General features: G+C 35.9%; 2 protein-coding genes and 1 pseudogene across 3 annotated transcripts in view; 2 read left to right on the forward strand and 1 right to left on the reverse strand.

The window, feature by feature from the left end:
* Positions 1-5,170, forward strand: part of LOC107676555 (major facilitator superfamily domain-containing protein 9-like) — a 6,821-nt gene extending 1,651 nt beyond the window's left edge. The window contains exons 2-6 of the mRNA XM_016471131.1: positions 20-107; positions 1,206-1,249; positions 2,574-2,703; positions 2,784-2,993; positions 3,718-5,170. Of these exons, the coding sequence (XP_016326617.1) occupies positions 20-107; positions 1,206-1,249; positions 2,574-2,703; positions 2,784-2,993; positions 3,718-4,571 (1,326 nt within the window). The 3' untranslated portion in view covers positions 4,572-5,170. The remainder of the gene's footprint in view (positions 1-19; positions 108-1,205; positions 1,250-2,573; positions 2,704-2,783; positions 2,994-3,717) is intronic.
* Positions 5,171-7,019: 1,849 nt separating this feature from the next.
* Positions 7,020-14,358, reverse strand: LOC107676527 (sodium/hydrogen exchanger 2-like; annotated as a pseudogene).
* Positions 14,359-15,325: 967 nt separating this feature from the next.
* Positions 15,326-17,782, forward strand: part of LOC107676472 (type I inositol 3,4-bisphosphate 4-phosphatase-like) — a 35,346-nt gene continuing 32,889 nt past the window's right edge. For both annotated transcript variants that reach the window (XM_016471026.1, XM_016471033.1), the window contains exon 1: positions 15,326-15,423. The gene's annotated coding sequence lies outside the window, so the exon portion shown is untranslated. The remainder of the gene's footprint in view (positions 15,424-17,782) is intronic.

The following is a 17,782-nucleotide window of genomic DNA, read 5'->3' on the forward strand; positions in this document are numbered from 1 at the left end:
TGTGTGTGTGTGATTTCAGGACCTCTTTGGGGTCAGTATGATTATCCCTTTGCTGAGTCATCATGTGAAGTCTCTAGGAGCAAGTCCTACAGTGGCTGGGATTGTAGGTAAGTCTCTGTTGTTGTTAAATTCCATGGTGGCACTGAGATCCAGTATTAATAACATATTTCACTAATTGTTGCCTGTTATGAAAAGTAGCTTCTTTTGGTGTGATCCAGAGAAAAAGGTCACATTTACGGATCTAAACTATATAGACTACAATATAATTAATTTGCATAGATTTGTATAAAAATCTACCAAGAAATGGTATGTATTGAAAACTCCCTTATAGATGTCAGTTTTATTTGCCTGTTTATTATTACTGAAATAGCTTATAGCAAATAAATTGCAAAATTTCACCCTCAGATTTTAAACCAGTAATTACTTCATGTATTTATTAACAAGTAAGTTATATTAAACAAATCCTAGTAAGAAATAAAATAGGCATGATCAAGTTGTGTTTAGAAGGTGCCGACTAGATCATTCAATATTTGCACGTTGGTATTTATTAATAGGATGCCATCATGCCATCCCTGTCAAACTCCTATGAATATTAGACAGCACTGTTTTAATGCAAGAAGACAATATTTTTACTCAGAAATGTTTCACTGATTTATTGAAAAAGGTATGATCTCAGTGTTCAATAAACAGTTTGACTGATTAATAATCAGAGTCAGAATGTTCATTCTCTCACAAGAATGTTGCAGCTGTAGGTCTGAATAAGGATTTTTGAGGGTGCACAAAATCAGTTCAGTGCAAAATAATTTTAATGGAACAATTGGCATTTGTTTTTCTAAATATATACGTCCAATTTTGTTGAATTCCGCACATCTTATTCTCAAAAGGACCAAAGTCAATTCACTTTTCTTACTTTTTCAGTCAACAGATGACTTAATAGCCGGCGGATTGTAAGTTTTAGACAAGCAGGTCTTTGAAAACACCAGCACATTGCCTGCACCTCGTCTCTGATTTAAAGGGCTGGATGGAAATCACCAGCTCAATTGATATTTCATGAGTTCATGAGGCAGGCAGCTTAGATTGTGATCACAAGGTCTTCCTACCTCAGCTATTTGATTGTGAAACTAAAATTATTCTTTTGTTTAGTGGTTAATTTATTTAGTGATGTTAGTAATGATAAATAAAAAGACTGTTTTCCATTGTTGCAGGATCTACATATGGAGTTTTACAACTCTTCTCTAGCACTGTGGTGGTAAGTAGTGATTTTATTTTTAGCGAGCTGCATTTGCTGCTGTAATATGATTATCAATTTGCTGGTCTCAATTTAATAATCCATGTTTACCTCATCTGAAATGTCTCCATGGGAACTAAAGCATGTATCACAGTAGTTGTTTATTACAATCAACATTACAGGGAGCCTCAAACTGCAGATTGCTCTAACGTGTAGAGTGTGTTACTGTAAAATGAGTCATCATGTTACCATTGACGAACACACTGGCACACACATATTTAAACTGGTTAAAGACTGAAGGGTCACGGGGCTAGTTAAGAAGTGAAGGAGATGTTTGTCTTCTCTTGGATGTTAAGCATGGAGACAGCAGACAGGAGCAGTGAACCTCTATGACATGCCTGTAGGCCAGAAACATAGAGAACATAGTAAATCCAATTTAAGTTTTTATTGCATTACACCAGTGTGCTGTGTGTGTGTGATACCTCAGTCTAATGAGTGCTGGTATGGAGATGCCTGCCGTGCTTGCCTCAGGGCCTGAGCGGTTTCATTTGTCAAGTACGATCTGTCTGCCTGTAGGCTATAAACTGTAGCTTTCTTCGCAGAGACATGCTTTCCTTTAATAAACGACTAAGATTCTCATTCAAAGGTTCTGCAATTAATATCACACAGAAAATGTCCTATACTACCTGATGGATATCACTGAAATTGGTTTCCTGAGATGTCACATTTTTTTATTATTATTATTTATTATAGACATAATATACTTTATAAGAATTTACTTAAGTGCAAACTGAATGTAATGTTTTCGGCGATTTTTAATGTTTAAATTGATATTAAATGCAATTAGGCTGTGACTAATTGATTTTTGACTGAAATTATTAACTGTGAAATATTCCCTTTCTATTGAAACTTGTGTCTTTTTTTTTTTAATTACACATTTGGAATAAGTTGCAATTTAGTATGTTAAAAATATATTAACTTTAAATGTAATACCAAATAACATACTACAGTCAAAAATTTAATGAAGTACTTTACATGTGCTTTAGTATAGTATATATTATTTAGTATATAGTATAGTATTTAGTATATAGTTTAGTTAGTCGACACATCAAAATAGATGTTCCTCTTTAAACACAACAAAATATTATTAAAACCTAATGATTTAAAATGTAATTTAAAGTAAAACTTTTAATCTGACATTATTGCAGGTTTTTTTTTTTTAGCAACACAGGCACTATTTTTGGAATAAGCACCTCAAAGTTAGTAATTACAGGGCAGTGTTATTGATAATGGCCTCTTTTATATATTTAGTTGTCTCTTATGTGTTGTATTCGCTGGTTGGCAGGGAAGTTGGAGTGATGTGGTAGGGAGGCGCTATTCACTACTGACGTGCCTTTTGCTCAGTGCCTTTGGATATAGCCTGCAGGGTCTGTCCACGAGTATTTCACTCTTTGTGCTGGCCAGGATACCAGTGGGTAAGTAGTGACATACTTTGGTTGATATTGCAAATTAGGAAGTGCAGCATTTCTGAAAATATTCCCTTTCCTATTTAAAGGGCTCTTTAAACACTCCCTGTCTATCTGCCGAGCGCTCCTGTCAGATCTTGTGTCGGAGAAAGAGCGGCCTCTAGTGATGGGCCACTTTAATGCAGCCTCAAGTGTGGGATTCATCCTGGGACCAGTGGTGGGGGGATATCTCACTGAACATGAGGGTGGTTTTTACTTATCCTCATTCGTCTGTGCAGCCATTTTCCTTCTAAATGCAGGTGAGCAAAACTGACAGTAGTTAAATTAATAAATGAAGTAACTTATTCCTTGAAAGTACAGACAAGTATAGATAAACCCAGTGTTTTCTGAGATTATTTTGTAATAAATTAAAGGGACGGTTCATCCAAAAGTTACATTTCTGTCATTGCTTACTCACCCTCATGTCATTTCAAAATCACATGACTTTCTTCCACTGGATACAAAAAGAAAAATGTTGAAGACTATTCGCCATGCAGTTGCAATGAATGTGAACTGAAGTTTTCAAACTTCAAAAAGGACACAAAAGCACCATAAAGAATTATAAAGCGACTTCATATGTACAGCATATGAACTATATTCCAAGTTTGAAGCCAAATCATGACAGTTAAAATTATAATTAAGTACTTTACATGTTTTACATACTTCAGTATGTCAACACATCAAAATAAGTACTTCTTTAAAGCATGACAAAGGATTATTAAAACAATGCTTTAAAATGTACTTTACAGTAAAACATTCAAATCAATATAATTATTGTTGTCACTTTCAAGATTTCAGTCATGAAAGTGCACTCTGATGAAGTGGCCTTTTATTTCCTTAATATTATATTATCTGCCAGTACAGTTTTTAAAATAATTTCTGTACACTGCAAGTGCACATTCAGTACAATTAAGTGCACTTCTTTTTCACAAGCGATCCCTTCAGATGTCTGTTACAAAGCTTATCCAAATGTTGTTTTCTCAGGTTTGGTCTGGATGTTACCTTGGAGTGAGACGCTAAATCACTGTGTTGATGCAAACGCCAACAGTAAAACCAAACCCAGCAAATCCTACAATGAGATAAAAAACTCAGTCCAGCAGAACTGCTCAGACAAAAACCACATTCGCCATCCTAATGCATCAGCAGTCCGTAGTCAAACAAATGGAGGCTGGGGCTGGAGAGACATGTCTGTCGTCCAGCCTGCCTGGAGACAGCTGACCTCAGTGTGGATACAGATCCGCATGGTGGCTTCCTCCGATATGTGGGACGTGTTCCTGGTGCATCTTCTAATGGCTGTATCCATAATGCTGTACTACAGTAACTTCTCCTTAGCCATGGAGGAGCGTTTTCAGCTCAAACCAAAGGTGACGGGCTATTTGATCAGCTACAGCAGTATGTTGGGGGCCCTTGCTGGCTGTTTCGTGGGACCCGTCACACACCTGTATGGCAACAACATGTCTGCTTTATTGTTGCACTCTACCGCACTCACCTGCACGTTGATCTTCCTATATGCCACGGCACCCAACGTCTGGCAGGTCCTGCTCACTTCCACGTTCTTTGCCATCTCTACCACTATCGGACGCACATGCATCACCGACTTAGAGCTACAGCGTGGGGGAGCCCAAGCTAGCGGGACGTTAATTGGAGTGGGACAGTCAGTCACAGCTGTGGGACGGGTCCTTGCACCACTGCTGTCTTGTCTGGCTCAAGAAGTCAGCCCCTGTGGACCTCCTAGTTTGGGGGTTGTGCTGGGACTGGTAGCTGTAGGTTTGCTATTCGTGAGGACTCCTAAATGGGACAGTAAGACAAAAGTTAAAGACAAGAGTCCCAAACAATGAGGTGAAAACCACTCAAAGTGACAGAAAGACATAGAACTGTGACGGCAGCTGTCTTTGTTTCCTCTCGGGTGATGTAATCGGTTTTTTTTGGAGAATGTGGGAGTTTGGATCTTTATACCAGCTACTAAATGTCACGATGTCAATGTGAGACGCCCGTCGGTACGGCTGCTTCCTGTGCCGCCATGCTGAAAGAGAGCAACTGCATGTGCAAGTGCAGACTTGACAGATTCTGATGCAAAATCTAGTAGGATTTATGTTTATATCAGAACATTTTGCTGTTAAATGGTTCAACACCAGTGCCAGAACTAGTGTAAAGTCAAGCATATTCCACTTCAAAGCAGCAGATGTGGGACATTCATTGTTGATGAATGTATGTTATATAAAAAATGTTTTATGTGTTGATTTTATGTTTCCTGGACAAATTTCAGACTAAGCGTTACATAAACAAGAAAGGTACATGCTTCAAAGAAAACCGTTTAACCACTGTTTATCATTGGTGCACTACAGAATACTCACTTCCTTCTGTGTTTTAAAATGTAGTTATACAGTTGCCCCAAAGGCTAGCAATAATGTTTTTATTAAAACTGTACAAAAACTTAAGAATAGGTCACGTACACTATTATTCAAAATTAAGTGTGGGGTCAGTAAGATTTTTTTATTATTTTGAAATAATATAATATTTCTATTCAGTAAGGATACATTAAATTGATCAGAAGTGACAGTAAAAACATAATGTTACAAAAGAATTCTATTACAAATAAATGCGGTTGTTTTGAACTTTCTAGTCATCAACGAATCCTGAAAAAAAGTATTGTTTTCAACATCGATAATAATAAGAAATGTTTCTTGAGAATGATTTCTGAAGGATCATGTGACACTGAAGACTGGAGTAATGGTGCTGAAAATTCAGCTTTGCCATCACAAGAAAAAATTATAAATTTTAAAATATACTCAAATAATACTAATAATACTTCAATATTACTGTTTTTAATCCATTTTTTATCAAATAAAAACAGCCTTGGTGAGCATAAGAGAACTATTTAAAAAAACATTACAAACTTTTGTTGTGGGAAATGTTTTCTTATTTTTCTTACCTTTGTTTTGGTTTGGTTTTTATCACCATCTGATTTTATCTATTTACAATTATTATTTTAAATGTAGGCATTTTTGTTACGAATACCAAGGTCATACATATAATTACACAATTTTTTGAAATAATTTATTTTAGAGAATCCTGAGTCTACACAAAAGTATGCTGTTATGCTATTTTAGTTTATTTTATAGTTCATTTAAAAAGTATGTGCTGCATGCCAGGGTCAAATGATCTCATACATTAGAGGACTGTTTGTGCTAATAATATATTTTACTTTAATATTTGTGCCCATGTATATTTCACAGTAAGATTAATACACACAATATTAATGTTATGTCCTATACAGAAATGTAACTTTCATGAATCAAGTAATTGCTTATAATGTGGAAAGAAAATAATTTGTTTAAGTTGGCATTTTTATATTTATCTGTAAAATAAATAATTTAACTTAAATCCAGTTAAATCTGATAAAGAGCAATATATCCTAAAGTTTCCAAAAGATAAAGTTATAACTGCATGAAAATGACAATGCACCAATTTATCAGTTTTAGCAATATCAGTAAAATGCATGTAAAGCAGTATGTAGCTTAAGGACTAATATATACCGAATATTACAACTTCTGATAGCTTTTATGTAAAGTCCTTACATAGGAATATTTTGTGACTGTGTTTCACATGGAGTAAGTTATTTCTGTTTTCTCTAGTGTAAGTGGTTTAGTTTTTATGGGTTCCTTTAAAGGAGTCATATGATGCGATTTCAAGTTTTCCTTTCTCTTTGGAGTGCTACAAGCTCTTGGTGCATAAAGAAGATCTGTAAATTTGCAAAGACTAAAGTCTCAAATCCAAAGAGTTATTCTTTATAAAAGTTATGTTTTGTTATTAGTTTAAGTATTTGCTATTGACTGTTCAAATAGTCAAATAGTTTTGCGCAGCGCAGAGTAACGCGTCGTGTGTGTGTGTGCAAGGGGAACAGGGTCACATCACAGGAGAGTGAACTGCCTGTCAGAAATCATAGCACGTCTGTTGAAAACGAGTGTTTGAGAGAGGCGGGGCATAGATGACCTACAATAATGTACAGTATTTGAAAAATAATGTGTTTTTTGAACATTAAAGCATGTCAACATATTCTGTTACACCAAATACACAAAATAATGATCTTTAAAATAGCATCATATGACCCCTTTAAAGTGATGGGATCAATTCCACAAGTAATAGCAGTCCAGCTGCATTAACAGTGTCCTTCCCTGTTGGTCTCATTGGTCATGTGGTTTATGTGGCAGCCAGTGTGGTCTCCTCATCAAAGAGTGCTGCACATCACTGTTGTTCTGCAGTTCCTGTACCCATGCCCATGCATGTGGAGACAGACAACCGTGACTGCTGCTCCTCACCCTCACGGTCTTCGTCACTATAGTTTCTAGATGAGCCATAAGGCAGACGTGAGGTCTGATGTCCTGAATGGCTGACGTTTGACCCCAGATGTGTCATCCTGTAGCCCCTCTGCTCCTCATTCTGTTCATCCACAATGTTGACAGAGGAATTAAGTCACTTGTGGCCTGAGAGGCATCAATACTGTAGATGATAGTCTCTGTGGATGCCTGAACGTGGGCCTGTTTGACGGATAGTCGATCTCCGATTCAGTATCAAAATCTACAAAGACAACAGAGTAGTGTACTGTCTATATTACTGTCAATACAGCTGCTTAAAATTAATATAGTTATGAAAATCATTTGACTCACATCAATGTAATATTTAAAGCTCCCACTAGATGGCATGTCAAATTATGCATTAGCCATATAAACAACCACACCAACACATACAGGCCATAAAAGCTGCTCTTAAACCTTCTATGAATCAAAGAAAAATCCCAGAAAAAAAAATGTCTCATTTAATATCACAAAAAATATTAAGCAGCGCAACTGTTTTCAACATTGATAATAGTAAGAATTGTTTCTTGAGCAGCAAATCAGCATATTACAATGATTTCTGAAAGACACTGAAGACTGGAGTAATGGCTGCTGAAAATTGTGAAAATAGCTGCTGAAAAATGAAACTTGTATGTCATTTGCAATCTATATATAATCCATCTGATTTTGCTACAAGAGCCAGGGGGTCAACTAGAGATGGTTGAATGACGTTGCACTGCTATAAATCAGTATTTTCTCTCACCAGTGTGACCAAGTCTCACTGGATAAAATCCAGAGTTCAGACTCTGACCCATGGGCAGAGAGAAAAACTTCTGGGACATTTTTGCAGTATTCTGGTGGTAGAAGAGCAAGGAAAGGGTCAGTGACAGAAAATAAGCCTCTCATTTCCATATTTAGAAGTGTATATACTATATAGACCATTATGTATAACTTTATGTGTTCTGATTTTAGACAGCATTCTTTAGGTCTTTTCTTGTCTTATATCATTCTGTACCCTGTATAAATAAGTGCTTATATATACAGTGCCATGGAAGCTTCCAGCTCTGAGGCTGCGTCATAAGCTTGTGTGGCATCTCATCAGGATCTCCCTGGCTGTGATATCACTGGGTAATGTATGCTTATTGGTGTAAGACACTGTCTGTGAAGCATAATGGATAAAAATATAGATTGTGAAATATCACAAAAAAAAAAACATTAGAAGCAGCAAAATAAACATGGAACAATTTCAATGTCCCACTATTTATTCCACATACCTATATTACAAAATTAAATAATTTGAGAAGACACGGAAATTTTCCATAAACACATGGTAGTCTTTGTTCAGTGTACAGGCCTTATACACTGAAAAATAAATTTATATATATATATATATAAAGCTAGGTAGTATGTGTCATCAAAATTAAAATACTATTTAATCATAGACATTTTTTTTTAATTTAGATTTATTTTTTAACAAACTGAACAAAATCAAAACCATTTAGATTAGACCGATATAAAAATGCACTAAAAATAAATAAGACACTTATTTTATTTTTTTTTCGGTGTAGGTCATACAAATCTATAAACCTGGCACAAAACTGTTTGTTATTTCTGATCTAGGTCAGTGCCCTAAAAATAATCAATTTCATAACTAATTTCTTTGTATGAACATTTGACTGCTTTTTTCCTTTTTTTATGGTGGCGTTTTTTTGTTGCTGTTTGTTTGTTGGTGTTGTTTGTTTAGTTTCTTTCAGCAGTTCCACTATTGTAAGTTCAGGACATTCTGTCATAACTCACCCTCTGTCTGGTCTTGTACATGTTCTTTGATAAGAGTTTATGCATATTTGTCACATCAGATGACAAGAACTTCTTCCTGGACTTTGAGGCATACTTTCTTTCTTCTTAGCCCCCCTAAAAATGGCCTAGCGACGCCCATGTTGATATTTAACTCCCACATTTAAACTGAGTCACTGAATAAATGTCCTTTATCCATTCAGGTCAATTTTTTACAAAATTAAACAAAATAAAAGAAACCAAGGGTAACCGCTGCACTAGTAACTAACAGAAAATAGATTTATGACAGATACATTTACAGAAGCCTAAGGCTGATTGGGGAACACATGTCCACATGACAAAGCAGTAAGACCAGTCTAACCACTGGCACATTTTGGGAGACTGATGAAATGATAACAGAGAAAAGTGGAAACATGACACTAAAATACTTCTACTAAGCTGGGATCAGCAGAGAACTGTATTTTTCCATTGAAAAGCTGTGTAGTGAAAAAATAGCTCAAATGTAAGAGTCTAACTCCTACTTGTCTTTCCAGTAGTAGTGACTCCACTGTCCACATAGATCTTTTATGCCAGCCACAGTGTGCTCCATTAACTGAAACAGAGTAATGGCATCAGAACTAGCTAAATTGATCTCGATTACTGATTAAGCATGTTTAGATTAAATAATTGAAACCACTGAAAACATACCCTTTTGTGAATCTCAACAATGATGGTCTCAAGGTTTCGATTTTTCTAACGAACATTCATTCATTTTAGAAGAGGTCTTATAGTAATTCCCTGCAAACAGAAATAGTATTTGGATACTGTACGCTACCACATTTTTTGAAAAGAATGAATGTTTTTATTCAAGAGCATTAAATTGATCAAAAGTGACAGTAAAGACATTTATAGTGCGACAAATGATATCTATTTAAAATAAAATTAACTTTTGAACTTTCTATTCATCTGAAGAATGTTCTGAAAATGTTTTACACACTGAAAAAAATGTTTCATTCATTCAATTAAAAAAAATTAGGGTAATGATTCTGCTTTGATTGGAACTATTTCTGTTGGAAATGGGCAAATTGGCAATATTGTGTCAAACTAGGTTACTATTCATTTCTTGTGTGTTGAATTGTTGTGTAAAAACATTATCACACTTGAAATCATGCTGTTTCATGTAATATTGTTTAATTATAACCGATGACAATAAGGAAACATCCTGCTTCTATTAAAAACTTCCTATTAATTGGGAATTATTTCCACAAATGATCTCCCATGCCCAGGCCTCTCCATAGCAGAGCAAACAGCAGTGTAAAGAGGATGTAGCACCAGTTCCACTCGTGCTCTGTTGCTATAGTAACAACACCCAGAAAGAAAGAGGAAAGAAGACGAGTTTACGACACACTTCCAACCATCTTAATGACATGCCGAACAGTGGTGCAGGAGCGCTGGGACACATTCTCCTCAACGTAATCAACGTTTTTAGGTCCCAACTGAAGACACATTTTTTTTTCGTCTGGCCTTTGAAGTAGAGAAAGTTTGACTTCGGAACCTTTTATAAAGTTTGTTTAAATGTTTGTTTATTTGTGGGTAAGTTATGTGTGTGTATTTTATTTTATCCTTAATTTTGTGAAGCACTTTGGGCAACAAAGTTGCACTTGAATGTGCTATATAAATAAATGAAGTTTAAGTTAAAGTTGAAGTAATACTTCATAGTCAAGGCACAGATTACAATACTGTAGAAACAGGAACACAACATTTCAGGTAAAGCCAAAACCGTGCTAATTCAGTTTTTATTATCTTCAAAAATGCAGTTAGGAGCCCTTACTTACGCCATGATGCTGGAGATGGCAAATAACTCCGCTATGAGGTAGGCCAGGTAGCTGTACAGGAAGATCATTAGAGGCTCGATCTCTCTCACTTTTCCTGTAAAGTGTGTGGTGAAGGCTGCCACAAAGCCAAACAGTACCCCGAAAAGCATACCTCCCAAACCCACCACAAAAAATGACCTATGTGCAGAAAAACTTCTCCAGCTTCAACCACCTCCATCACTGCTACATGGTTGAAAAAATTATAGAGCGCCTGAAACAGACAGTGAGAACTACTTCAACATAAATAATACACAATCTGATACAAAAAACACCACAAACGTATGACAAAAATATGCTAAACTAATAAAATAATAACAAAATGTGATGATTATTAAAGCTGCTCTAATAGAGGGGTAGCGCATTCTGACAAGCTCAATGCGGCCATCGGGATGCGCTACCAGCTTAAACAATTAGGTCAAATTCATGATTAAGGTGGGGAATTAATGACAACAGAATGTCAGGAGGCCAGTTTAATGCCTCATCTGAACGACGCTCCTTTTTACAGGTGCCGGTCTAATGCATTATCAGAAAGTTGCTTCGTTTTACATTCTGAAGTTCGATACATTATACTAAGACTTTTGCACACATACAAGTCAGGGAATGAGCACCATCTGCTGGCCGGACTAAAACTAGCTCCAGCTGCAAGCTAGTTTTTTTACAACGGCCTACCAGGATGCTTCTTTTCACAGTCTAAAGTCTGTGTCGTTACACTAGGACTTTTGCACCCATTCAAGCCAGGGCATGATCACCCCCTGCTTGCTGGACTAAAACTATAGCTGCAGCAGCAAGCTACATTTTCACAAATGGTCTCCCACCAGTGTACCAACCAGGCTCTGGCCTGCTTAGCTGTAGCGAGGAGCCAGACTCTGCCTACTGCATTCCACAGCTGCATTCGTATCCTGTGCCTTAACACATGCAGGCATCACACAGTAAAACATTCACTAAGACTACTTGCCATGTTCACAACAAAATTATGAAATCATGTGAATTAAACAATGAAAGGCATAATTACAGTACTCAGCATAAATGAGTTAACCCCCTCTGAAATTAAAAAATTCAGCAATTACTCTTTACTTAGAAGACAACTTAGGGTTGTTTGACAATATAATATTCCGTCAACAAGTCTGCTTGATTAATTAACAAAAAAGCATGCCAAACTTATTCATGAAAATAAGATTTGAGGACATGCTATTACACATTTATAGAACTGAATCAAGCGTGTGTTCATATTTGCAACCATTTGTTTAAACAAAATTGGCTAATTTACTTATTTTACAGATATCCATTACATATTTTCTCTGTTTTTATAAAGTATATGTTTATTGAATATCAATTTTGCCATCTTTCCATTAATTGTATTAGTGATCATTAAGGGAAAAAATTTATTTGTTTAGAGGTGGTGTACTTATTTATGCTGAGTACTGTATGTGTTTTTTGCAGCTAACAAATATTTCAATCATTGAGTGGGGAAAAAAACAATAATGCTAATATACAAGCACGGTAGCAAATACTTGTATATTAACTGTACATTAACTTCTATATTACTGTAGAAAGAAGCAAAAGCACACAGACTTCTCTCTTACTGTTCTGTTACTATTCCTTTTCTACTATTCTGGTTAAAATGTAATAAAATAAGAAATGTAATTGTGCTTAAGTATTTGTTTTATGTTTGACACAATAAAGAAAGGTGGCATTGTTCATACACATTGTGTTTGCCACTGTGTTTTAAAATGACCGAGTAGTTACACTGGCTTGTGTTGAGTTTTGGATTTCAAATAATCTGTTACTATGGCAAGATTTGAAAGGAGATTTTATATGAGCGTATTTCTTTTGAAACAAATTGTGATAGTTTTTTATTAATTACATAACTCTGGATGTCTTTCTGTATTTTCACAGGTACATGTACAGTGTCTTCAAAACAGTTCTTGATCAAAGAATATTTCTGACTGATACACCAAGTAAAAGCAAGTTTCAAGCACATATTTTCCCATGGGAGTATGGCAATATATGGCTCATAAGTCTCATTCTTTGTCCCCGACTCATTTCTATGACTCACACACTCTTAAAAATAAAGGTTCTTTATTGGCATTGATACTTCCATGAAGAACATTTAACATCCATAGAACCTTTCCATTGCACAAAAGGTTCTTTATAATGGAAATGGGTCCTTCAGATTATTAAAATATTTTTCACAGAAGAAAAAATGGTTCTTGAAGGTTTTTTGGGGAACCCAGAATGGTTCTTCTATTGCATCACTATGAAAACCCCCTTTTGAAATCTTTAACACTTGGTTTTGTACATCTACAATCCATGTGCACACATGACTTACCACAGTGACAGCATCATTGAACGCTGATGTCCTCATACACAGTAAGCACAGCCTGAGATGATGGAGGCAAAAAGGAGGTTCTCCTGCAGGTTAATATCCTGCACACCAAACACCTCAATCTGGCAGATGGCAAACAAGGAGATGCCAATGCCAATGGAATACCACAAGATGCCAACAACAGCAAACCACAGCACTGTAGCAAAATTCTCAAAGAAAGGCCAAATGGGCATAAAGTAACCTGAGTCTAGAACAATGGGTGGCAACATATAGAGGAAAAAAGCATTGGAGGTGAGCACTGCCGGCGGCTCCTCGTGCATTGAGTGCATTATGCCCCCGACTATGAGACCAATGGAGATCAGTAAACACAACTCTGGCACCCAGACCATGCTCTTATGGTAAACATGGAAACCAATTCAGAAAAAAGCAATACTTGTTACTCGTTACTTTGTGTGTGTGTGTGTGTGTGTGTGTGTGTGTGTGTGTGTGTGTGTGTGTGTGTGTAAGTGTGTGTGTGTGTGTGTGTGTGTGTGTGTGTGTGTGTGTGTGTGTGTGTGTGTGTGTGTGTGTGTGTGTGTGTGTGTGTGTGTGTAAAACCAGGGGAAATTTTTGAAAGTACCCTATTCATTAATCCTTAAATATAATTTACTGTATCTTTTTTAATTTACTAGTAGTCTACTTTTTATATAGTAGTAGTTTTTGTTGTTGTTATTGTTGTTTTGCCTTTTTACCATTTTTAAATCTCATTATTAAGAATCTAATTTAACTATAGAATAAAGTTGTCTTTCTGACTAGCTATTTCATATGACAAGTAAAAGTGCCTATTGTAAATTGAGATAAGAAATGTTACTGTAACCACCTGCATAGTGTTTCACAAACAAGTGTTGTATCTGATAAATAAGTTGGGTACTAGTAAAACTGGAATAGACTCAGTACTGGACAACTTAACTAGTAATTAAAACAAATAAGTAGGCTACTAGTAACATCAAAAAGTCACTAGTGTTGGTCTAAAAGAATATATGAATATAACAACTTGCTGTAGAACGTGCAATCGCTCACCTATTTTGGCAAAGGACGCAAGTAGCACCCATAAAGTAATCTCAAACGGGACATGAATGCGGGGGTAGTTCAGTGTAAATACCGCTTTGGTGGTTTCACCCGGGTCGGGGTCAGGACCAGTCTCCTCCATCTGGCTCCAAGAGGGAAGTTTAGATGGATAAGTAGGAGTCGGTTTAAAAGGAACATCGACGTTTGCTCCGTATCCAAGATATGCAAAAAATTATGCACAAAATGAAAAAGTTGAAAGGCATCCTCTCATTAAAATTAAGCACCATATTTTCTCAAAATACATACATATGCCAGAAGCTGACATATAAAAAGTACACTGTAAAAAATTATTGTGATTTTAACAGTAAAAGACTGTAAAAATGCTACAGTAAAAACCTGTTAATTGGTTAACAGTAAATTTCCATACTATATTCGGTGAATAAATGTAATTACATTTAATGTAATTTTACAGTAAAATACTGTTAAAAAATATACATCTAATGTTGTTAAATTAATGTTTATTGCATTATTTCAGTATCATGTGTGTCACCATGATAGGGTTTAGTGTTTGTGTGAATGACTCTGTGTGCACCTTCTATATATATATATATGTATTGCCCTCCTCAGCTCTTAGAACAGCTGTTTGTGATGAGCTTTGGTTCATCATGTGACTTTCTCATCACCCCCAGTTTTTGGTGGTTATCACTGCATTACAATGGTTCAAAACAGATATTAGTACTTCAATATGTTGGTTTATTAACATTACACCAGTTAATGAAATACGGTATTTTATTGTTAATTTAAGTTAAGTCTGTAAAACCTAAAATGTTGCTACCATATTTTTTACGGTGAAGTTCTGGCAACCACAGCTGCCGGTATTTTACCGTAAATGTCAGGGTTTTTTTTTTGTTTTGTTTTGTTTTTTACAGTGTACAGTAAATATGAAAAGAATTAAAAGTACATTTTAACAGTGTTACCTTCATCTACGTCCCTATTTGTTGAGTAAAGCGCACACACTCTTAGCTTGAGTTTTGGCTCTCTGTTTTAATGAGCAGGTGTGTGGTCAGATGGGGGCCGGCTGACCACCAATACCACACCTACAGGCAGACGAATAAACAATTTTTAAAAAACAACATGTTTCAAATCTCTGATTCCCGCGATCTGCGAACGGGGCGGAGCTTTTAGAGCAACAGCTCTGACGTAATGCGCGGTGACGTCACATCAGGGCGAGGCCAGAATGCAGCGCAAATGAAAGAATTGCGAAAGAAGACCGCTGTGTATCAAAACACTGATCTGCATGTACCTTCAAATCATGGAGCATATCGGTGACTGAAACGTAAGTGATCCCTGCTGCAGTTTTAAAAGCTGCTGATGTTTGCAGTCCGGTCGTGTGGCAGTACATAGTTAACCGCTTGGAAGGAAGCATTGAGGAAAAGGAATCAATTCTCTTTTGATATGCGCACAGTCTGTAATATGGTGTGAGAAATTGTGTGTGTGAGTGATGATTAGCAGATCAAATTGTTTGTGTGCTATTGTAAGACATAACGGAGGACGCAATCGCGCTTTCTATTCCGTCATGAGCATTAACCCTGTGAGCTGTCGAGATGTAGTCAGCCTTTGCTGCTGCAGTAGCTGAATTATTCTGCAAGATGCTCCAATAATGTTCCTGGAGGTAAAACTATCAGCTGGGTCATAAATAGTTGTCTGTTGATATTATTTTCAAGACGGCTTGAACACACTGCAGATGGAAACCTAGACCATATGTGACCCTGGAGCACAAAAGCAGTCTTCAGTCGCTGGGGTATATTTGTAGCAATAGTCAAAAAAAACATTGTATGGGTCAAAATTATCGATTTTTCTTTTATGCCAAAACTCATTAGGATATTAAGTAAAGATCATGTTCCATGAAGATATTTTGTAAATTTCCTACTGTAAATATATCAAAACTTCATTTTTGATTAGTAATATGCATTGCTAAGAACTTCATTTGGACAACTTTAAAGGCGATTTTCTCAGTATTTTGATTTTTTTGCACCCTCAGATTCCAGATTTTAGGCTTTGCTTTCTTCTGTCAATGCAGGCGGTACAGCTGTAATAAAATACATTCAACAACATCATCACTGAAGCTACAACGCGAACAAGCCCATTAGCCTACTGAACAAATAACTTATGAGCCGGTTCTTTTTAGTGAATCAAAGAAACCTTCTTTTTGATCAATTAATCAATAATTATTTTTGAATCAAGAACAATTATGAGTCTGAACTGTTAGTACTGAATAAATCTTGCTTGCTTACTGAACCGTAACTTACTAGAGTTCTGTAAACAGTGGTAGCCTACTTTATTAAAATCAGTGAATGAAATTCAGTTGTTTTAGTATTCGAATTTGATATATAGTTAGGAAACATTTTAAAAACTACCATTTATGCCACCTTTAAAATACCTGTGAAAATATTTTTTAAATGATGCGTAAACACCTTTTGCAATAATTGTATTACATTAGTTACTGATATGCATTCATGCCATGTCGTAATTACTGTTTTCGAGACATTCACAACACATGACATTCTACTTGGAGCTGTTCACACCCTTGCACTATCAATGCCTAAACATAGAGCCTGTTGAATCTGAGGTGGTCAGGTGGCATAAGTTGTAGTTCACAGAAAACTCCCAGTTCGCAAGTTGTAATTACGAGTTCTACAAAAACGTGAACGCTTTTTACAAGTTGGAATCTCGTAAACACGGTAATTACGATATGATGTGAAGTGTCACCTGGCCCTTGATCCTTAGAAAAAATTAAGTATGTTTTATATAGAATAAATGTCTGCAGTATGAATGTAATCCGGATGTACTACATCTGTCATGTTGACCTACCACCAGGGACGTGCACAGACATTTTCAGGGGCAGGGGCTCAAGTGGAAAAAAACGGCACTTCACGTATTTATTTAAATTTTTTCTAAACAAAACATTAAATATATTAGGGGTGTGCGATATTGACAAAAAATATATCTCAATATTTTCTGGGATTTTATCGATAACGATAATTAGACGATATTTTGCTGAGTGTGTTATTGTGCTGGTATCTTAAGGACTACCGTGGACAGCTGACTCCTAATGTTTTTGATATTCTGCATATTCTGTGTGGTGGTCAGTTCACAGCAGTGGTAAAAATAAATCTTTTCCAATAAGTTTAAATGGATTTTTACCTTTTATGGGCATTTTTACCTTTTTTACCTTTTATGGGCCTAAAAGTGTGCATCATCTTTTCAGTCAGATTCTTAAATTGAATCAGTCAATTAGAATAATAAGTCATTTGGGCTATTACCAAGCAAATGAAATCAGTATTGACAAAATTCATCTTTGCAATGGAGAGAAAACCCAGAAGCTGCATTAGAAGGGTCATTTAGATGCATTTACTAACTGTTTAATGCAGGACATTAATGTTTTATCCTGCAGTTACAACTGCGTTAATACTGTTTTGATATTTTAAACATAAAACATTGAATACTGATATTTTAAATGATTAAAAAAATTTTTTAAAGATACTTTAAATGTGAAATTAAAACTGCAAGTAGGTGGCAGCAAGTCACTGTTAATAAGTGAGTCATTGCGATTGAACCGAATCATTTAAACGGTTGATTCATTCAGGAACAAAACAACGTCATGTTGCTCAGAGACGCAAATTGGAATTATATTT

This window comes from Sinocyclocheilus anshuiensis, unplaced genomic scaffold (genome assembly GCF_001515605.1).
Source record: "Sinocyclocheilus anshuiensis isolate Anshui unplaced genomic scaffold, SAMN03320099.WGS_v1.1 scaffold1126, whole genome shotgun sequence".
NCBI classification, from domain to species: Eukaryota; Metazoa; Chordata; class Actinopteri; order Cypriniformes; family Cyprinidae; genus Sinocyclocheilus; species Sinocyclocheilus anshuiensis.